Source organism: Onychostoma macrolepis, chromosome 23, assembly GCF_012432095.1.
Source record: "Onychostoma macrolepis isolate SWU-2019 chromosome 23, ASM1243209v1, whole genome shotgun sequence".
Classification (NCBI taxonomy): Eukaryota; Metazoa; Chordata; class Actinopteri; order Cypriniformes; family Cyprinidae; genus Onychostoma; species Onychostoma macrolepis.
The window spans coordinates 25,828,620-25,851,751 of NC_081177.1; the positions used below are offsets into that span (position 1 = coordinate 25,828,620).

The following is a 23,132-nucleotide window of genomic DNA, read 5'->3' on the forward strand; positions in this document are numbered from 1 at the left end:
TTCATAGATTTTGGAAACATTAAAGATTTACGAGCGACAGGCGGGAAACAAGTTGCGGGACAGTTATAAAAAGTGCTATTGTGAAGTGGTAACTGTGTGGCATGTAAAAGGGAACTATTTCAAGATCTGTGTGTTGAACATAAATTTAAAAAAATATACAAATAAAAAAACCTGTTGAACAGGTTGAGAGACCTGTCAAAATAAAACCTAACACAAAAAAATAATAAAAAATTAAACAGTAGCATGTCATGCTTCAGTAGATTAAACACAGAGTTTTATTAAACATTCATCGATTCTCATACGTCAGTGTACAAATAATACTAAAAAACAGTCAGAGTTTCACATTTTTACAGTGAAGGATTAAAAACACCAGAAACAAAGCGGTTTGACGCCCAGAGGAACTACAGACCCAGATATGTCACAGGAGTTTGCATGACACAGTCAAAATAGACATCTTCAAACACGCTTATCAGCAACTAAAAACGCTGTTATCACCATCCACCCATGTACTCTTTGAACAGGTTTCACCAAATATTACACCATATGGTTTTGCATTAAATGTCAGCAAATTGTTCCCCATGAACACAGTGCAAAAAATACAGAACGAAAAATAAACAGAACAAAAGCCAAAAACCTGAGCTCACATAAAATGATTAATGCTACTCCTTTGTTGATTTGCAAGCACTGTGGATTTTTGCATTCAGGAAATGCAAACGGGGTTATATTTATCATCACTGATACTGTAGAACAGTAGTAACACTTTTGAAGACCTTTTTTTTTTTTTGCATTTTGTCCTAAATATTAATATTTAGGCCATGCTTCCTGAGATAATTGTCACCTTCTCATCAGGTCAGGTCTGGAGATTGTTGCTAGCTGACTGAACCTGCTGTCCAGATTTTTAAGCATCTCTGGATGAAAGTCATCCTCTGGAATGGATATTGCATCCAATTCATCATTGGCTGTAGGCTGTCCTTCATCTGCGTAACAGCGCGGTTCGTAAATACCACATTCCTCATCACGGGATTGGAGAGCAAGTTTCTGAGGAGGAGAAGGAAAAAAACAAAAGTACCATGAAAATTATTTACTTATGTCCAGTCAAACATTTGGACACAATTAACCAAATTTATTTCTCATGATCTAAAAAACCTGTTGATCTAGAGTTCTTAATGTTTACTCAGCTTACAAGGAACGTTTTCAGAATGGTTCTCTCAAAGTTATTGTAACATCTGATCAGGCTCCCATCCTTCAGAGGGAGCCCTCACCTGAATATTGAACTCTGTCCACTTCCTGTTCCTGCCACATCAGTTCCTGTCTCGTCACTTCCTGTCACCATGTATTTAAGCCATGTGCTTCCACTACCATTTTGCGAAGTATTGCCAGTTCCACTGCCTTACTAAGCGTTCTTTCATACTATTACTGTCGTTTATTGTTATGACCCTTGCTTTGTTCTCCTGACTCCCGCTCCTGGATTACTGTTTTGGATTTGTCTGCTACTGGATTGTTTTCTCTGTATTTTGACTGAAGCCTGTGACCTGACTAGGAGCTCTGATTATTGTTTGACCTTGGATTGCTGATCACTGAATAAAGACCCGCATATGGAATCCACTAGGCCTACCTCTTCCTTACAGTTATGAACAAAACTTGTTTTAATAAAATGTTCATTTAGAGTTATCTGCTCTATACTATTGTTCGAATGCCCACTTTAGATGTTCTACTAACTATACTTAACTTTGCAACTCAACTAGAAGTCATTGAAGTATTAGTAGACTTTCTACATAGTATCTGCTAAAACTTTATTTTGATGCTTCCCCAACAGACATTCTGCTAAGTAACTTTGCAAGTACATGTCAAATTATTCTACGAACCCTGACCTTAACTTTCTAAATTTGTAGTTAGTAAAATGTCTATTTAACGAAGTAGTTAAGTCAAGATAAAGTGGAACCAAAATATTTCACTTGGACGATCATCTAATGTTTTTTTTAAATGTTACTACTTTTTTTTTTTTTTTTTAAATGCTTAGAGAACATACAAAAGTAACTTTCCCATAATTTTTGAAAAATTATAAAATGGAATGTTCCCTTCAAACTAGTGCTGTCAAACGATTAATCACATCCAAAATAAAAGTTTTTGTTTACATAATATGTGTGTTTATGCTGTGTATATTTATTATGTATATATAACTAAAAACACATGCATGTATATATTTAAGAAAAATATGTTAATATATATTAAAACATAAAATATAAGAATATGAATAAATGTATAAACGTGTAAATATTTTCTAAATATATACATGCATGTGTGTGTATTTTTATATACATAATAAATATACACAGTACACACATATAATGTAAACAAAAACTTTTATTTTGAATGCGATTAATCACAATTAATCATTTGACAGCACTAGTTCAAACAAACAAAGTTTTTAACATGTTTAAAAATTGGACGTCATTCAAAATTCACGTTTTTATAACTTAATGGTAAAAATTAACACAACGTTCTTAAAACTCTATATAGAAAAAATATATGAATGAGTAGACAGTAGAGGAGTAATGTACGGTGGCAGAGGCATAACATAATCTTTTTCTTTTCTATCTACTTGTTTATATATTTATATATATATTTTGTTTTTATTTATTTTTTTATTTTTTTACAAAAAAATGACCCTCAGTCTAACATTAGCATTCTCTATTCTTTTTCTATTACCGTATGTTGACTGGTTTTATTTTTATTCATTATAAAAAAACCTTGCTACGTGTACTGTGTTGGGCTAACCGAGACTTGTCACAGCACTTACATATTATTGCTGTTTTGTTGGTTTTGATTGCTTCTATTGTCCTCATTTGTAAGTTGCTTTGATAAAAGCATCTGCTAAATGACTAAATGTAAATGAAAATCACCTGGTTGATGAGAATGGCAAAGTTTTCATCCAAGTATGCTTTGGTGTAGGAATAATTGCCTCTAAAACTTGATCTCATACACGATTGCTGGTTGAAAAAAAGCACAGATGATGATGTGAAAAAGGCTGAGCTTTGCTGCAGTTAGCATATCATGTGAGGTATTACAGACATTTTATTCTTACCTGAACATTTTCTTTGTATGTACGTCTTGTGGAATTCTGAAAAACATACAGAAACAGAAACAGTCCATCACAAAACAAGGGAAATGACCAACACTTTGAAAAATCTTGCTGTAGCTGTTAATACTCACTCTGTACGTCGAGTGTTTGAACGTCTGGTTGTTGTAGACTGACGATGGAGCCTGTGAAATGGCCTGCTGTCCTTTATGTATTACCTGGATATCATGAAGCAAAATGATCTTTTTAAGAAAATGTCTCCTGTTTATCGTAGCAAACAGGATGCAAAATTCCAATTTAAGGAAGTAGGAATAAGATCTGCTTTTAACACTTTAAAAAAAAAAAAGAAGAGTTTTATTGTTACTCACGGTTTGTGTTGTGACCTTCTGGCTTGAGTTTATATTTTTAGTCGCATTTATGCCATTTACTTTGGAAGAATCAGTTTTGTGAATACCTACACTGGAAGACACCTTCAAGACATCATGATTTACATTAAAAGTTATTCAAGGCAACAATTGTTTAATGTTTGATATAAATATGAGCTGAACTTGTCAATACTTTACACTAAGGTTTGGTTTATTATTATTATTAGTTAATGAATTAGGTACTAACCATGCTAAAAATGTTTACAGCATTTTTAATTTTTTTTTATCTATAAACGTAATGCAATGTTATGTATGCTATTTTACAGTATTTGTTATATTACAATAATTAATTACAACACTAATAACAAGTGTGTGTGTGTGTGTGTGTGTGTCAAATTATACATTTTATTATTATATTTTAACATTAATAAATGCTGTGTGCATTGTTCTTTCATGTTATTACATAAACTAATTACTTGAGATAATGTTGACATAAAACCTTATGGTAAAGTGTAACCTAAAACAGAATAAAATGCACAAATTCAAACATTACAAGTTGTGTGATGAAATTACCATGCAGTCTGTTCCTGGATTTTCCGAATTTGTTGTGATGAGATGACCGAGGCCATCATCCATCATAATCATTTTTTTCTCTGCCTTGCAGGACATCAGTAGACTCATTAAGCACATTGCTGAAATATAAAAAGAGAGTATTTATTTTAAACTTGGATACTATCACAAACCTATCAGCTCCATTGACAACATTTTGTAGTGTTTAAGTGAATAGTGAATGAAAATTTACTCAGGCCATTGAAGATGTAGATTAGTTTGTTTCTTTATTGGATTTGGAGAAATGTAGCATTACATCACTTGCTCACCAATGGATGCTCTGCATTGAATGGGTGCCGTCAGAGTGAGAGTCCAAACAGCTGATACAAACCACAATAATCCACAAGCAATTCACACCACTTCAGTTCATCAGTTAATGTTTTGTGCAGTGAAAAGATGCATGTTTGTAAGAAACAAACCCATCATTAACATGTTTTAACTGTTGCTTTCAGCTAAAATATGAGTCCATAATTCTAACGGCACCCATTCACTGCAGAGGATCCATTGGTGAGTCAGTAATGAAATGTTCAGAATTGTTCAGAACGAACAAACTCATCCAAATCCAGGTAAACTGTCAGCAAATTTTTGGGTTTCAGTTCTATTCCTTATATTTCAAAACTTTGTGTGTCATTCAAAAAACAGGTTTATACAGGTTTCCATGACAAGTCTTTTGTTGTTTTACCACACCTTTCATGCTTGGATTGACTTTGAGTTTTCAGTATTATGAAACAGTTTTCAAAATCTTTCCTGTTAGTACTCATTCAAACATTGGAAATCACCATCTCACCTGTGAGAATCAGAATTGCAAGAACAACCAAGCAGGCGGCAACAGGCCCCATCCGAGCCTGCGAGACCATCCTGACATGGCAGTTGGGAGTGATAGAGCAGTCACACACCGTGACCGTCAGGTTCTGGATGGAGTAAAATCCCTGCTGGTCTGATATTTTGATCTGGAGGAGGTGATGACCTGAATACACACGTTTTTCTTTTACAAGACTCACCGTTGTGCCTTTAGGAGAAAAATAGTGATGATAAAATGAGAGTTAGTATTGTTGTAAGTATATACTATGGGTCAGAAGTTCGGAATAATTAAGAGTTTTAAATGTTTTGAAATAAGTCCAAAGTCCAAATGTTTTGGACAATAATACAGTAATATTGTGAAATAATACTACAATTTAAAATAACTTTTTTATTTGAATATATTGTAAAATGTATTTTTTTCCTGATCAAAGCTGCTCAAGAAACATTTATCATCAATGTTGAAAATAGTTGTGCTGATTAATATTTTAATTTTAAACTCTAAACTCTTGGCTGTTAATGTAGGCACAGAAAGGAGATCATGGAAGAACGCTCAGGACATTATTTGCCTAAAGTCAGCATAAAACAGTGTTCATGAACCATTTTACTTCTGTGATGTGTTTTCAAAGTGAAATATGATGTTCAGAAACTGTAGGGTTGTCTGGACTGAGTGAAGTAGATGGTGGCATTACCATGAGCTGGTTCAACACTCCATTTGTCCTTAACATCTCCCAAAAGCTCATAGTAGAAAGGTGATCCAAATGGAGGAAAGTCCAGGTCTACGGCTGTGATGTTGACCATTGTGGGCTCTTTATCTATGCAAATGCTGAATGCATTCCTCTCCAGTATTGGTACGTTATCATTTTGATCATTCAGGTGAATGACTAGAGTTCCAGTGCCTGTCAGCGGAGGAACACCTGCAGATCAGAGAATGGAGGAAACAGAAATCAGAAAATGTTTTTTATGCAAGTAAACTATCAGTTAAACAAGATGTGCCCGAATAGTGAATCCGTATTCAGAAAGGCACGGAAAACAAATAATGCGTTGTACGGAGCCACAAAAGGGACATGGTTAGCCGCTTGCTAGCAGTTGCCTGTTACATTACGGTACATCAAATTTCACTTACCACATAAACAGAGGTAAGGAGAGATGACCGATAGGACGATGTCGAATGATTTACAGATCCTGAGCACCGCTAACAAACATCTAATCTTGTGAAATGTGTGGTAAGTAGTGCTGCTCCGTAGTGGAGTAGGCTACGTGTGATTTTGAATCTCAAAAGTGAAAGTAAAAAGTAAACATGAATGTCCCTCTGTAACAGGGCAAACGAGACGACAGACGTGCGGATCCATTTGCAAGCTTTATTAAACAGGGATGTGGTCAAAACACAGGCAGGGTCAAAACACCAGCAAACAGGTATGGCATGGACAAGACACAGAGTAATCCCAGGGCAAGCGTTGGTCTTTGATCAGCGAATGTTATCCAGAGGGCTTGACAAGAGGGGCAATCCAGGAACATGAGCAACAGTCCAAGAGAAGTACAAACAGAGTCAGAATGATGAGACAACGGTAGATCAAGGAAACACAGGCTAGCAAACCAGAAACAGGTTCCGTATCGCAGCTATCACTTGGAGAGATGATAAACGCAGAACAATACTGGAACTAAACAAAAACACAGAATTGCTCGGTAAGGCAGCTAACAATAGGAGAGTGCTATACGCAGAACAATACTCGGACTAAACAGAAAACAAACACGGAATGGCTTGGTACAGTAGCTAACACTAGGAGAGTGCTAAACACTAGACAATACTCGGGATCTGAGTGTGTTTTATGTAGTGTGTGTAATAGCTCTTAGGTGAGCGTGTGATTGGTGACAGCTGTGCAATCAGCTGTGTGTGTGTCATCACTGCAATGGATGATGGGAAATGCAGTCCAGTGTGATGTGTGGTGTGAGAGTCAATATGATGGAGAGGCGACCTCTTGTGGCAGTCGTACAAAAGACCACGAACCAGATTCGTGACACACGCATATTTTCTCATATATCTCGTATGTATCATATTTATTCCCTTTACGGTTGCCGTAGTACACACCTTTACCTTTCCGAATACAGTATTCGGATTCGGGCACATCCCTATAAGTAAATGCATGTATCTCAAATGAAATTAATTTGAAAATAAAAGGAAATGAATGGTCTATATAGGTATACTTGGTATAATATGATAATATCAGTAATAGTTATGACTACATTTAATGTCTTACCTTCATCCACAGCATACAGGGTTGTTGTATAGGTGCTGTTTATCACAAATGGTGACTCTCTATCCAGAATTTTAATCGTGGAAACTTTTCCAGTCTTTGCATCAATAGTTATCCATTTATCAATATCTTCACCTGTAACAAATCTGAGATTCGAAGAAACACCAGATGAATTCACCTTTGTTTATATGTGATACTTTTCTTTCAATGAACTATACAGTGCCAATAACATATACAGTAATATTAGCTTCTCTTACTTAAATGTGTTTATGTGGCTTCCATCCATGTCTTTAGCGGTGAAGGTTGCAAGACTTGTTCCTACATCTATGTTCTCCATTACCACAACTTCTTTAAAAGGGGGTATAAACACCGGAGGGTCATTGACATCTTCTACATGAATGGTCACTGGAATGCTGTTATAGAGGTTTGAAGCTCTCATATCAGAGTTTTGGGGTATTTTGACGAGCACCCACATGGCATTTGGTACTTTCTCTTTAATCTTACAGGAAAAGTAAGGAATTTCATTTTGCACACTGATGGACAGATTGTGATTTGTTTGCTCCTCGTAGTCCATTTGCTGAAATGAATAAAGTGAGTTCAGAGAAAAATCAACATGAATGTATATAGAGATGTTTTTTTATTTGTTCTGTTTTAAAATACCTCCTATCCCAGCAATCCGTTACATACTGATGCTTGGTCAGGACCCCTTTAGAGTCACTTTGAGCCCGGTCTCATGAAAATGCATATCAAGAGCACATTTAATTTTTTTTGTATTTTACGTGCTATTTATATGCAGAAACTGACTTTGGCATGCATTCAATATGCACATGTTTGACTTGCATATAATACGTAGTTTTTGCATGCATATGATACACACTTTGTTGGTGTGCATATAATATGCATTTTAGCGTACATATAATACACACCTATCCCACACCCCTAAACCTACCAATTGCTTATCATATACACGCCAAAGTCGATTTTTGCATATAAACAGTACACCAAATAGAAACTTTCGTGCCATTGAAATGCACATTCACGAGATGCGGTCACTTTTCGACGTGCAGGGTACTCCATTGCTTTGAATTGTTTGCCTTATACATCATACCAAGACACATTTCATCTTTTGCATGCATTAGTAAAAATAGAAATAATTTTATATAAATTTTGGAGCACCTAACGCCACCCCTACCCTAAGCCTACTCACTTCTGAACAATACAAAACACGTAACAGGCAAATGAAAGTACAGTCACAGGTATTTATTGCAAAAACTGGCCATACAAAAGCACTATAAAATCATTACAAACAAGTTGTCTGAAGCCATACGATATCTTTATGCAAAGAACAGAGTAAACATAAGGTTTTAATTGCTGAAAATGATCCCGCTCCAGTAAATTGCTCACATTTCATGCAAAAAGATACCAGGGGCCAGATTTACTAAGAGATTACGCCAGCGCAAACCATCTTTTGCCATTAAAATAGTACTCTCAGGATTTACTAGAGACGCGCAGTGAAGAATTAAGGTGGATAAAGTTATTTTTACGCCTGACCTTATTTAATATACACTTGTTTCCCTTTCAGATGCAAAATTCATGGGAGGAGAGTATTAACATGAATCACGCAATGCGTGTAAATCTAGCCCTAGGTGTGTTTGATTTCATGTGGCGCTGCGAAGGCCGATCGGAGGCTGACTTAAAGCAGTGCATGCCGGTTAGAAATTTTGTCCGACTTCAGACAGTGCCGATGGCACGTCTCTGTGACGTATAGCCTCAAAGTACCGCGAGAGCGTTTCGAGAGCAGTCGGCTGACTCAGCTGTCGCAGCTTTTCCAGAGCGACTGCAGGAGCTCTGATTATGACACAGCTGTCTCTTGATTGGCCAAATTCACCACATGACAACGATGACGTGTGTTTCGGGTTTATTCTAATTCCAATAATGCTCACAAATCTGTGTTTTTCGAACAGTAAAAGCTTTTTTACTGTAGTCACAATGTTAAATTTAGTCACGTTTATCAAAAAACACTGATAAAAAGCATATATACGCATATATAATCCCACTTTATTGGCATTTAAATAGTATATGTGTACGTTGAACTTTATTCCTGAACTGATGGCGCTGTATTATGCAGTATATAAAAAGTGTTTCTGTTATATAAAAAAACGTTTCTGAAACATCTGTGCATTTGACAAATATTGCATTTTATTCACTTCATCTGTGATCGAGTATGCAAACACCGTGAGAGCATCACTACCGGGAGCAAAAAGTGTCTGACTTGACAATAGGCTTGTTTGAGATGAGCAAAAGTGTCCGAGTTACGTTCGCCTTGCTCTGATGTCATGCTGACGTGTGCCAAAACACTCTCGTGACGGCGAGGCTGCTGTGTCGGATTGAGCAGTCGCGTGCAGTTGCTCTCCACCGACTGCGCTGACCAAAAGCATGATGGGAAACGACTAACTGACGACACAGCTTAATGCTCATTGGTTCAGACAACCGTGATGCTGCGTTCTCTTCTAAAATGTTTTATTTTTTTAATCTGATTTCATGCTATTATGTATTTAAATTGTGCATGAATATTCCCAAACACTATGACAGTGTGATCTCTCTGTGTGAGATATGTGATTGTTGTCATATTTTCTATAAAAATCTACAATACATGTTTGAATTAAAATAAAAATGGATGATAAATACGACTTTCGTATGGAATTAAATAGCAAGCACTTTGAGTGTCATGTTCATCATATTTATATTCATATAAAAGCAACAGAACTGAAATTATATCATGTTTATCAGCAGCACAGTGCATGAGTGAGAATAACGCAATATCTGCCTTTGATCTTGTAGGTATCTGTTCCACTTCGAGAGCGCAGAACTTGTTCCAGTCCGTCTTTACTGCACTTATTTCACTCCTCGCCTCACTGCAGCCGCCTACTCTCGCCTACATTTCAGGCGAGGCCCATCTCAAACAAGCCTATTTCCACATTCAATTCCGCCCCTGACTGCAAGCGGAAACTCTCGCCTATAGAGTGGTGGAACTATGATGTCACTTTGTAGGCGAAAACCTGGAAGCGAGTTAGCATTTTAGCGCTTCCGGTTCCATCGTCTCAGAGTCAATGGGTTTTTTGAATGGGATTTTGGTTAAATCCCTTAAATAAGGTCCGTGGTTCACACAGACTCAAGATACTTTCACGTTTTATTCTACAACATAAAACACACCAGTTACACCCCACTAGTGATTTTTTTAAGCTGTTTCGTTTCTTAAAAAAGACGGTTGCTAACAAGTTGCTAAATGGGACTACAGGCGCTGTCGGAGACATTTAACATCATAACGCTGAACAGTTTATCAATTTACAGTATTTTCCAGTTGTAGTATAATTTGTAATACAATTAATTTTAATTGGTAATTAATAACCAATGAATAATTTACAGCATTTTATATTGTTGTTCGACAATGTTTTTTTGCTTTGTCTCGAAATGCGACACATTTCTTCGGATGGAAGTTGCTCGTTTTATCACTTACTGATGCGGAGACCCTGGGTTCAGACCATAAGGTAAACTCATATTATGATTATTACATGTAAACACCACATTTACCGGCTTTACGTGGTGAAAGTGAAACTTTAATTATGCGTAGTGCTTAAGCCACGTCAAAAATAAATGTGTACGACCACATGAAGCTGTTAGAAAAAGATTGTAGAGGCAAGGATAAAATAACATTTTGTGTACCCACCCTAACAAAATGATAGCTGAAATGTGGTACTTTGTTCACTAAAATAAGTTTAATCTTACCATATCCAAAGACTCACTCACTGTTATTTAAAAGATTAAATAAATTTTTCAGCAACAGAGAAGGGCAACATAGGCCGAATACGTGCAATATTTCAAAGATAAAAAAGGTCTTTATCGTGTTTTGTACAAAAGGCTCAAATGACAGGGTGGCATCAAAGATAACACCAAGATGTTTTAATTGACTTTGTAGCTCTAGGGCAACACCATCAACTGACAGATCTATAGAAGCAGCATTTCACAGTTGGTGGGGAGAGCCAAGAAGCATGACTTCAGTTTTAGAGCTATTCAGACACAAAAAATTGTCAGACATCCACAACTTAATCTGAGAAATACAGTTGGAAAGAAGAGAAACATCCACAAATTTAGGAGCATAGGAGCCTGATAAAAATGCTCATTTTAGATGAAAATTTCAGATGGCACATAGATGGCACGTAGAGACTTTTGAGACGTAGAGACTAACTCTTCATATATACAATAATGGTAAAATTATTACCCAGTATATAATTTAATCATGATGATAAAATTCCAAATGCCTTTCGCATTGGCATACTGACGCTAAATGTTTCTAATTTAAAGCAACGGAGGACCCTTTGGATCAAAAAGTGACGCCAAAGGGTCCTGACCAAGAGTCAATATGTGACGAGTTGGGAGTGGGAATGTGTTTTGTGCAGAGTGAACTTTAAAGGCATTTCTGTGTAAACACTGATTCTAGAGCATCATAACCAACACGGACTCAACTTTTGGGCAGGTTGGCTTACAAAACAAAACATCAACCATCTGCCTACCTTAACAACTGTTAAAATCCCTTCATTCGTAACAGGGTCTGTTTCTATTTTGAATATTTCTTTTTTATTTCCGTGGATTGTGTATTTGGCTTTCCAAGCTTTTGAACCATGGACGTCTTTGTCTGTTACTTGCAGTCGCAGAACTTCAACCTCAGTTTCTCTCTCCTTGACCTTCCCTGGTCCCTAAAATAAGTCAAATATTTCATTGGGTTTCACTGGAAAGTATGTCCAACTTGCCATTAAAAGCAATAATCAAGAATATCACAACCATAATAACAGTCCACTATGAAACTTACTGTTTTGCCAGAGAACTCTGGAAGATTGTTATTATTGTCCGAAATATTGATTATCAGTGTACTTGTACTTGAGAGCTGTATCTTTTCCCCTTCGTCCTTTGCTTCAACAAGGAGTGTGTATTTCTGAGCTTTCTGGAAAAGATTCATTTAGCAGAACATTTCTTAGATGGGAAAGGAGAAATATTCATAAAGCACGAAAAGCAAAACGTGTTGTCTCAATGGAATAGCAGACGTATCAAAGGTCCAAAAATAGTGCATTAATACCAATGAAAGAAATTAAGTTCATACCTCATAGTCCAAACACCCCCTCAAATAAATTGTCCCAGATTCTTTTTGCTGATGAATATAAAATTCAACATTATCTGTCTTTGGTGTGACAGACTTGATTGTGAAAACGAATGTTCCATTGTTTGTACTTGAATCATCCTGATCAGAAGCCAGTACAGTCAGTACTTCCTTGCCTTGATACATATTGAGAAAATTAAGTGTTAATACTTACACATCCATCATGATTTATAAACCCTAATGCTGTTTCAAACCTATATACTGTTATTCTTACTGTGGAAAATTATGGTGTAAATATATATTTATATATTTAAAATATATATATATATATTAATAATCATTACGGCCCTTGCTGTTCAACAATTTATGGTGATCAGTTGCTGTCAAGCTCAAAAAACACATATTCAGTGGACGTGAGAACCTGACCAACATAAAAGTAACTGAAATCTTCCTCACTGTCCATAGATTTATTCATTAACCATGTATTTGCCTGCAGTTAAAGGGATATTTATGTCGTTCCAAACCCACACGGCTTTTGTTCAAAACACCCTACATTGACTGTCCATTACATCAAAACACTGACATTTCAAAAAGTACACAAAGACATTGTAAAAGTAATCCATGAATTGAGCAGTTTAATACAGAAGTTCTGGAGAGACGTGATTACTTCATATGATGAGCGTGTTTAATTTAGGCGTTTATTCACATTAAATATTGATCAAGGCACGCACAGAGCACATCTAATATGGCAAAATAGTAGCTTAAACATATTTGCGTCACAACTAAGAACAAAGCTCACTGGTTCTCACACATCAAGCAAACATGTTTGAGCTTTTATTTGCCATACAAGCTCTATGTTTGTGCACTGGGCTGCGTTTCTTGATCACAATTGATCTTAGCAATTAAGAACGTTTTCTACAAGTCATTTTATGAACATTCGTTATTGTTTCATGTGTGTTTCACAAAAATGCACTTAACACAATTGCACAAAGCCGTGCTTTAAGTGCTACTTTGGAGTCGGTACACGTTTGTTTATTGAAATGTTAACCTAAAGCTGTGTTCCAGACAACTCGGATATAATATAAGTGTGTGTGTGTGTGTGTATATACAGTATATAGCTATTATAGTATATAATATCTAGAGACGTTATTTCCAGGTACAATGTCAGGGTACTGCCCTGACAGTCATGTCTGTTCTGGCTTTGTTTAATGTCTCCTTGTTTGTCTTGTGTCTGAGCACATGGCTTTGTCTTTGTTTTTGTTGGCCATGTGCTCCGCTTGCCCTGCCTCCTGGTTTCCAGTTACCCTGCCCCCTTGTTTAGTCCTGGTCTAGTCCTCGTTTACGTGATTGGTGGACTGGTTTCACTACAGCTCAAATTATCAAGCCCTGACTGCTGTTCTCAAGACCTGGCTATCCGACTGGACTAGGTTTACTACAGCTCAAAGTATCTAGCTCAGGCTGCTGCCTGATATCCTGTGGTCTCATTGACTGGTGCATCTCCTTTGTTCTCCGCCAAGCCTTGTCCAGGTCTGACTTCGGCCATCCTCCTGTGCTCCAGCAGACTGCCCTTTCCTACCGTTTGGACTCTCACTTCAGCCCTGTTTATACCAGTTTTGTCAATAAACGTCACCCCCTTGATAATTCTGCATCTGGGTCTCTCTAGTAAACTGTTGTGACAAAACCCTGACAGAACGAACCAGCCATCACCAGACCCAGCAGAATGAGTCTTAAGATTGTTCCACCTGCCACTGCAGAAAGGAGATTGGTGCTCCAACGGGCAGTGGCATCGCTTCATCAGCAGGGCCAGGATCCACGGAGCTTTGCTCAATTCTTTTGGCCCATGGCTAGGGGCCTAGAATATGATGACGCAGTCCTGAAGGAGGTCTTCAACCTAGTTTTGGATGACCCTCTGCCACGGTGGGAGATGGAGCAATTGCATGTGTTGAATTTTTGGGACTTCTCCCATTATGTGCATCACCGCAAAGACTGGCAGATCCTTAACCCTCCTGAGGATGTCTGCAGCGACCACCCTGCCCTTCTTCCTCCGAGTCAAGTCCACTATCATCTTCTGACTCCCACTGAGAAACGAAGGAACAGAAGAAAGAGGGCGGCTCGAGTTGCTGCATCTACCAGTGAGTCTCCAATGTCGGCTCCAGCCCCTGAGTCAGTCTATAGCAACCAACCTGTTTCTCTACCTTCGCTGAGTCAAGTCCCAGGTCATCTTCTGACTCCAAAGAAGTGTGAGTTGAGAAGCAAGAGAGCAGCCCAGAAGACCGCATCCAGTCCAGAGCCGGTCGAGTCTGCTCCCTCCAGTCCAGAGCCGGTCGAGTTCACACCAGTCACCTTTGAGTCTGTCGAGTCCACCCAAGTCCTCCCAGAGTTAATCGAGTCTGTCTAAGTCCTCCCAGGGTGGTTCAAGGTATCTTCAGTCATTCCTGAGTTGATTGAGAGGGTTGCAGTCACCCCAGAAGCAGCCAATCATGCACCTTTGAGCCCTCAAAGACGTAAAAGGAGGGCACACATTGTGCAGTCAAATGCTCTTCGTTCAGAGGTCCCAAGCACATTGGTCCAGGAGGGCCTGAGTCCAGAGGTCTCAGATCCATTGGTCCAGGAGGGCCCGAGTCAGGTGTCCCCGAGTTCCGTGGTTCCAGAGGACCCGATTCTGATGGTCCCTATCTCAGTGGTCCAGGAGGACCAGAGTCAGGAGAGCTCAAACCCATTGGTCCAGGAGGACCTGTGTCAAGAAGCTCCCAGTCCAGAGGTCCAGGAGAGTCTGAGTCAAGAGGTCTCTAATCCTCTGGTCCAGGAGGACCCGACTCAGTTGGTCCTGTATCCAGTGGTTCCAGAGGTCTACAATCTGGAATCAACCCCTAAGCTGCCTACTACACCAGCTAAGCCTGTGTTGAAGGAATCTGAAACTGCACCGTCTGAATTATTTATGAGACCCGTTTTGTCCAAGGTGGACACTCTAATCAGCACTGTTGCCTCAACAGAAACTGTTCTTGACCTGGCCATGGAGGTCATTCCAGAGCATCTCACCCTGCCTGTTATGGCCACGGAGGCTACCTCAGAACAGCAAGCCAGTCCTGTTGGGCCCACAGAAACCAATCCTGTTTGTCATGTTACTTCCTCAGGATCTGCTCCAGTCACGGAGGCCATTTCTGGGCGTCTTGATCTGTCCGCTATAGCCACGGAGGCTACTCCTGAGCTGCTTGCTAGCCATGACTCACCCAAAGATATAATTTCTGCCAGTTTTGTCATGTTATCTGAGGTCATTCCTGCCTGTCAAAGCACAGTCAACAAGTCTGTAACAGTTCCAGCATTGTCAAGTCAAGTCAAGTCACCTTTATTTATATAGCGCTTTGACAATACAGATTGTGTCAAAGCACTTAACAGTATCAAATTGGAGGATAGAGTGTCAGTAAGGTATAATGATAAGATTGTGTACATCGTCTAGATCTGATGGAAACTCTGAAACTGTGTATGATGTCACATTGGTGCAGGAGTCATCCAAGTTATCCTCATTACCCACAAGTGCAGTTATGGCTCCTGAATTTGTTCCCAAGCACTTCCCTAATCAAGAGACTGCGTCTATTCGAGACTTTAAATCCAGTTGGGAGTTCCCACCAGAGAAGAGGCCCCCTATCTCTAGAGGTGTCACTAATCGGGTTCCTATCCCTCCCTCAGTATTGCCTGGTTGTCCTGCTCCTCCAAAGTTACCACCTTTTTGGGCAGTCCCAAAATATTCCCCTGGACTATTTTCTGCCCTCCCAGCCCCGCCCCCTGTGATTTCTGGCTACTCTGGACCTCCAATCTTTCCTCCCCAGTTGGTACCCCCTTTGTCCCTGATTAACCCAGTTCTCCTTAGGACTCCTTCACCCAGTGTGGATGCCCATTGGAGGGGGGGTACTGTTCGTTGTGTTAGTTCCTTGTGTTTAAGAGAATTCATTGTCAGTCAACTGGTCGTATTAGTAGTGTTGTTTTACTTCCCTGGTCAGTCTAGCGTTGCATTTAGTTTTCTTGAAGTTAATTTGGATTTCTTTGTTTTTGTTATTTTGGTCTAGAGCAAAAAGTAAAGCCAGGAACTAGGTTAGTTTTTTCTAGCTTTTAGTTTGGCTTCTTTCTTTATTTTGTTTTTGTTTTAGCCAGTTTATTTTTCCAGTTATCGATTCCTGGAATTTGCCTTTTGGTTTATTTGTTCTCTGCCGTTTGTATTGTTTTTTTTCCCTTTCTAGTCATAGCGTGTAGTTGGTGTCTTATATTGTTGCTTGTTCTGTCTTGTGTGTTTTTTTGTCTAGTGTTTGTTCCTGTTCTGTGTCCTGATTCCCCCTGGCTGCTGTTCTCAATACCTGGCTATCTGAGCTGGACTGGTTTCACTACAGCTCAAATTATCAATCCCTGACTGCTGTTCTCAAGACCTGGCTATCCGACTGGACTAGGTTTACTACAGCTCAAAGTATCTAGCTCAAGCTGCTGCCTGATCTCCTGTGGTCTCATTGACTGGTGCATCTCCTTTGTTCTCCGTCAAGCCTTGTCCAGGTCTGACTTCGGCCATCCTCCTGTGCTCCAGCAGACTGCCCTTTTCTACCGTTTGGACTCTCACTTCAGCCCTGTTTATACCAGTTTTGTCAATAAACATCACCCCCTTGATAATTCTGCATCTGGGTCTCTCTCTCTAGTAAACTGTTGTGACAAAACCCTGACATACAATGCACGGCTGGTTTTCGTGCATGCCAGTAACGTCATTGACATTGATTGTTTTTTCTGAGTTCCTCTTATTTTTTTCAAGTCTGCAAAGCACTGTAGCCATTACCCTGTTAATTATATTATTTGTACTCTCCTTCCAATGTCCATATACAGCAGTGTATTTTTTAGGCCCTAATCCTTTTTCATAATTTATTTTGTGTTAAGTCATTTAATTTTTATTTTATTGGTGTGATTATGTTAAATTAATTTAAACAAACAAATACACAAGCAAAGCTATAAACTAATGAAGAAATATACATACAAATAATATTGAAGTCACACTGGAAAGGAGTAAAGTTTAGGTGCACTTTGCCGGTTGTCCTGCAGGTGACCTTATAAATCTCTCTCTTTACGACACTTACGGAGTTACGATGACTTCAGAGCACTCGTAGATCTATGAAGATTTTCACGTTCTACTTAAGTTACGATGCTTTTGGGAAACACTCCGTAAGTCTAAAATGATTCGTACGACTATTTTTACGATCTACTTAGCCTTATGAAGCTTTTGGGAAACACAGCCCTGATCAGTGATCAATGGTGTTTCGAAGATGAACAAAAGTCTTTTGGAATGATGAGAGAATTTTCATTTTTGATTATCTTTTTAATAGCAACGATAGCTGCAAAAAAATGTCTACTTATGAAGAGAAAAATAACAACACTGTGGACTGCAATGACACGAGGGTGAGTAAATAATGACAGAATGTTCTGTTGTTTGGTTTCATAAATGAAATAGTGAAGTAGTGAAGTGTATGGATTACCTTGATCATGTGACTCGTCCACAGACACTTCATAGACTGACTTTTGAAATTTTGGTGCATGGTCATTTATGTCCAATATTTTGATCTCAAGCCCAAGTCTTGTGTCCACTTCATTATTGGATTGATTTCTTGCTTCAAATGTCGACTGCAATTAAGTCCAGTGAATATTAATATACATGGCTTCCTTGCAGTGTATTTGAATGCATTTCAATACTGTTATGCAATAGATACCACGCTCTTAAGGAGTAGGCCTACTTACACTGAGAATTTTAGGGCCGCTTTCATAGTCCACCTTTCCATGTACTAAAACATAACCTGATTTATCAATGCTGAGAATATTCTTTGGATCATTATCCACACCGTCACCATGTAATATGTAATTTACTAAATAAGACCTATCAAGTTCAACCTGAAACACAAACAGCATAAACACTAAAATTTTCATTTTATCTAGCACAATCATGATCATTATTATCTAGCAATTTAACATGTACTGTAATATGAAAAATACTATTAAAATAAAACTGAATTGAATGAGCTCTATAGCTGAAAGCAGTGACTGTTATGGTGCCGCTCACCTTGCCTATTTTATATGGAAACGGACCAGGGTATTCTTCCTCAATAGTAAACGAATCAATGATCCATGCACGCTTCTGTCGTATCCTCCCGCTGTCAGCCCAGACACACACGCTCCAGACAGACTGGGTTGAAATGACAAAAGTTACAAAAGTTAAGTCAATGTGTGAATCTGGCCATAATATGTCCATATCACAGAGAAGCCTATGAGAAATAGCGTTTAATGTAAAAAAAATAAAAATTACAGCACTCATAATTCTTGTGAAATTGTACTTAATTTTCATGAAAATAATATGAAAACAATACTAAGCAATATTAAAGAATTTTGAAGAATGTTGGTTGATGGTAGCCATTGATTTTTTTCCTTTTCACTTTTTTTATTTTATTTTGCACTTTAAAATTGCTAGTAAATTTGACCAAAAATGACAAGGGCAAGTAACGCATTGAATTAAGTGAAATGTTGAAGTAAAAACTTATTTTTCACTGCATAGACGTACATTGTTTATACTTGATTTTATCATCAAAAGAGACAGTAAATAATGTTGCATAAAGAGTCCTTATTCATAATGTCAGGGTGAAAGTCCCTTCATTTAGTCTGACAGGCATATTATTTATGATTTAACTTTAATTAACTCATTTGTTTTCCCACAGTGTAATTTGGTATGACCAGAGGTAGACAGTAATGAATTTACTTGATTACTGTACCTACACTTTTTGAGTATCTGCACTTTACTTGAGTATTATTTTTTTCTGGAAGATTATGATTTTAACTTCACTATTTTTGGAAAGGCGAATATTGTACTTTTCACTCCACCACACCAAGGTCCTCAAAGTAGAAAGTCATTACAGTATCTAGCAGCTTTGAAAGTCAGTAGATGTTTTTTCTTTTTCTTTTTTTTAGTAATCACTCATTGGGTTACGTGAAGTGATTTCCCAGTATTTCTTGAACACTGACCAGTTGCAAATGTGATATTTATTTACAACAATATTGTCTGATTTTGCAAAATTGTGTAAACGAAAATATTACGAAAATAAAGCCACGGAAGGACTGTTGTGTGCCTCCTAACAAAGCTTTGAAGCAGCACTGTTTTATGGCAGTTTTATTCTTTCTTATCAATATTTACACCAATTTCACTGTGCACTCAGTTCAAATGTGGATTATTGGCTACACGTAGATGTGTGCACACACTGCCAGAGGTGGGGAATTAAATAAAACGGGATTTGTAAGCGTTTTGTTTTTATTATTTTAATTTTATTAAAATAAGAAATTAAGTATTGGAGTTATTTCTTTTTTGAATGTATTGTTAATTGTGTTTTGTGTTTTTGTATTAGGTTTAAGTGATTGCTGTTCCTCCAGTGTTTGTTATGTTGCATGTTCTCAGCTAGCCGGTTCTTGTATGTGCGCTGTATGCCTCCAGCGCCATTAATATTTAGGATGACTATTGTGAACTGGACTGGCTAGCAGAGTGTTTTTATTTTTGTTTTTTGTTTGTATATCACTTCCCAGCCTCATGTTGCCAGCCAACCTTAGTACCCATTATATCTGTTGATGCTTTAAAACACATAAACTATTTATTTGCATGAGGGTTATGTTTGCAGTGAAATTAACCTTTGATTTGGAGTACTTTTATTTATTTATTTATTTTTTTTTGAGTGAGGTTTTTTACATGTAGTAAGCATTGGAAGGTGTTTATGTAATTTTTTTTCTTTCTTTGGATTATTTTGTGTGGAGAAGCTTGGATTGTGTTGGGGTTTATGGAGGGTTGGCTGGCTATTAATATCCTTTTGAGGGGAAATGAATTTGTTATAAGATGTATTTTGTTTGTATTCATTTTGTTCAATTGGTTCATTTGTATTAATAAATGTATTTTTGTGATAGAAGTCTGACTAGCGTTTTTGTGGTCGCCCTTGCGTGAAAGGGGAGGTTATAGTCCATTGAAGTCCATATACTGTATCTGCAGCACAGCTGCGGAAAATAAGATACAGAGTATCCTTAAAATTTTAATAGTTGTCAGTATTGGTTAATGATGTCAAAAGCTAATTAATTACTGCTGATGGCAAAACTTTAAAAGTTTAGGACCACTGCCAAATCAATATCTAGGCGTTTTCCGAAAACATTATGTATTTTCTGGCCAGCATTCACAGTAATAAATCAAATGTAATTAATCTGATGTTTATGTTTCTTAGAATGCTTGAGGGTATATACGTTTGCAAACCACATCACACATTTTTGTATTGACATGTCAGCTCACAACGGTGCAGATGGTAAAGAATACTATATACAATAATTAGATATTGCCATGCATTTTGACTCAATTCACATAATTATTTATTATTTAAAGCATATATGAGAGTAGACAGGAGTCTTAAGGCATGAGCTTACAATGCAAACAATTCTTAAAGTGCAAACTAATGTTCTTGTGTCATGACCCAGAAGATTTAGAGGAATGAAAGTCCCTTTCATCCACACCCCTAATGGCTGTAGCATAAACCAAACTCAACAGAACTAATTCAAGTATGCCCTTCCTTTGCAGTTCTGACTATCTGAAGCAAGGCAAACAATCACATCAGCTAATCATTCATTGGAAAGCAAACCTTCTGTAGCCCATTGTTCATAAAACAGGCTTTGTACTGTTTGACAGACTTAGTTCCTGCAACATAAACGGCTGTTGTCTAGAAATATGAGCAGAGAAACATGAGGCGGTGCGAGCGTCTCTAATGTATCACATCACACAGAGCTTTAACTCACCAGCAGCAGGAGAAAGCTGACAGAAAGGGTCCTCATGCTGAAGCAGATCATCACTGAGACTGAGCTTTCCTCCGTCTCTTACTGTAATCCAGGCTACTCATATGACACACGAGAGAAGAGGGGAGGGCATATTCAAATGACTGGGGCCAGGGTTTACTAGTTTTTCTTAGTATTTTGAAATGGATTTTACTTGCATAATTCTGTTGAAATCTTTAGTATTTTGTTATGTTTTGACATTTTGTTTTTGTAATAAATGTGTATATAATTTTTTTTAAATTAAGTTTTAGCTTCAGTCGTTATGAAAAATAGCTGCCCTGGCACCTAATTAAAAAAAAAAAAAATTTTTTTTTATATTTACTTTTGTTAACGTTTTTTTATTTCATGTAATGATAATGTTTTTATTGTTTTTGTTTTAGTTAACAATAATAACCCAATAGATGGGGCGCAATATGTAGCTAGTCGTTTAGAAGTTAAAACTTCTAAAGACTTTAAAATGTTTTACACTATTCAGAAAGGCATGAATAATGACTTCAAAATGAATAAAGAATAAATAGTAAAAAAATATTAATTCTACAGAGCTTACATGAATTTACAACAAGCCGATGTAAAAAAAATCATGGCCACAAATTAAGATTATTTTCCTCAATTTTAGTTAAATTGTGGCAATGTTATACTAATTTGTTCCCTTGTTCTAATTTTGTTCATTTATGGCCAAAAAATAAATAAAAAATGCCATATATAAATTATTATTATAAATAAATTAAACTTTTGGCCAAAAAAAGCCAAATTTATTAGTTTTTCTCAAATTATATTTATTTATTAAATTATATTTACTTAAGTTAATTTAGCTTTTGCTTATGGTGAAATTAAGTTGTAAAAGGACAAAATATACAGAAACAGCAACATTATGCACTAAACGAAGTTGAAAATCTAAAAAGAAAGAATGAAAGAAAGAAAAAAAAAGATTTTAAGATAAAACTAATTTTGTTTATCACTGCTTAATTGAGTTGACTTACTATAAATAAAGACAACTTCGAAAGATATTAATGTTTATTCTAATGTCTTTCTAAATATATGTTTTTAAAACATATCATATTTTCTGTTAGGTACTAAAAAAAACAAAAAAACAATCATTTCTACAGTCAGTGATGTTAAAAAGTGTATATTCTGCACATCAACACTCCGGTGTGTCAAGCAACCAATAATACAGTATTTAAATAATGCCAGTACTGTTGATTTATGTCAATACTCTTTAAACAAAAAATGTTTTTTTGAATTTTGTATTAGATTTTTGATAAGACTTTAAATAAATGACATGGTTATTTCACTTTTTTTCAGTGTCCCCACTTTCAGACAGCACCCAGGTAGCATTGTTTATGTAACATGTATATAAATTACAACATTATATATTATTTAAAATGATACATTATACAATTATTATTAACATTATTATTAAAATTATTTTTGTTATTATTATATGTGAGGCATATTCACGGTTACACTTTGTTAATGTTTATGTGCACAGTGCTATATATTATAATATTCTGTAGTATATTAATTAATTAAAGTAATTAAGTAAAACATACAGTTGCTGCCTACAGGAGATGCATAAGAAATTAGGTAATGCAACATTAATTATATTCTTTGGAAACAGTGTTGAACAGTAAATTATGAGAAATATTCTGACTCAAGACACACCTAATTTCCAATAATGACAGCCGGCGTTATCAGGGGTGTTAACAAAGTGTTTGCCTGCCAGCGTTACTCATTGCACGGTTTCTGAGCACAGAACAGGCTGGGCAAGTTAGCACATGCTAGGGAAGCATACTTTCAGTCCATTGTCTATACATTTGTCCTTAGCCGTCCTTTCTTGATCCCCACCAGTGGATATTGGTGTGAAAAAAAAAAAAAAGGAAAAAGCAAAAAGTATGAATTTATAGTATGGTACATGGTCATTTGTCACGGTTGCCCACTGTGGTGAAACAAAGAACAAGGAGACGTGGAATAAACTCAAATTAAAGTCTTTAATGATGATAATCCAAGGG

At 37.0% G+C, this 23,132-nt stretch overlaps 1 protein-coding gene across 4 annotated transcripts in view; it reads right to left on the bottom strand.

The window, feature by feature from the left end:
- Positions 1-272: 272 nt before the first annotated feature.
- The window catches only part of LOC131532117 (cadherin-like protein 26), a 38,243-nt gene continuing 15,383 nt past the window's right edge, over positions 273-23,132 (bottom strand). For 3 of the 4 annotated variants that reach the window (XM_058763533.1, XM_058763536.1, XM_058763535.1), the window contains 16 exons: positions 18,341-18,463; positions 18,022-18,171; positions 17,763-17,907; positions 12,262-12,434; positions 11,974-12,105; positions 11,678-11,860; positions 7,364-7,683; positions 7,110-7,252; positions 5,544-5,768; positions 4,841-5,062; positions 4,018-4,136; positions 3,448-3,549; positions 3,214-3,297; positions 3,086-3,121; positions 2,904-2,990; positions 273-1,038 (listed from right to left, as the gene is read on the bottom strand). In XM_058763533.1, the coding sequence (XP_058619516.1) occupies positions 835-1,038; positions 2,904-2,990; positions 3,086-3,121; positions 3,214-3,297; positions 3,448-3,549; positions 4,018-4,136; positions 4,841-5,062; positions 5,544-5,768; positions 7,110-7,252; positions 7,364-7,683; positions 11,678-11,860; positions 11,974-12,105; positions 12,262-12,434; positions 17,763-17,907; positions 18,022-18,171; positions 18,341-18,463 (2,448 nt within the window). In that variant the 3' untranslated portion in view covers positions 273-834. Of the gene's footprint in view, positions 1,039-2,903; positions 2,991-3,085; positions 3,122-3,213; positions 3,298-3,447; positions 3,550-4,017; positions 4,137-4,840; positions 5,063-5,543; positions 5,769-7,109; positions 7,253-7,363; positions 7,684-11,677; positions 11,861-11,973; positions 12,106-12,261; positions 12,435-17,762; positions 17,908-18,021; positions 18,172-18,340; positions 18,464-21,087; positions 21,181-22,785; positions 22,913-23,132 lie in introns of those variants that run through there. The other variant, XM_058763534.1, reaches the window with a different exon arrangement.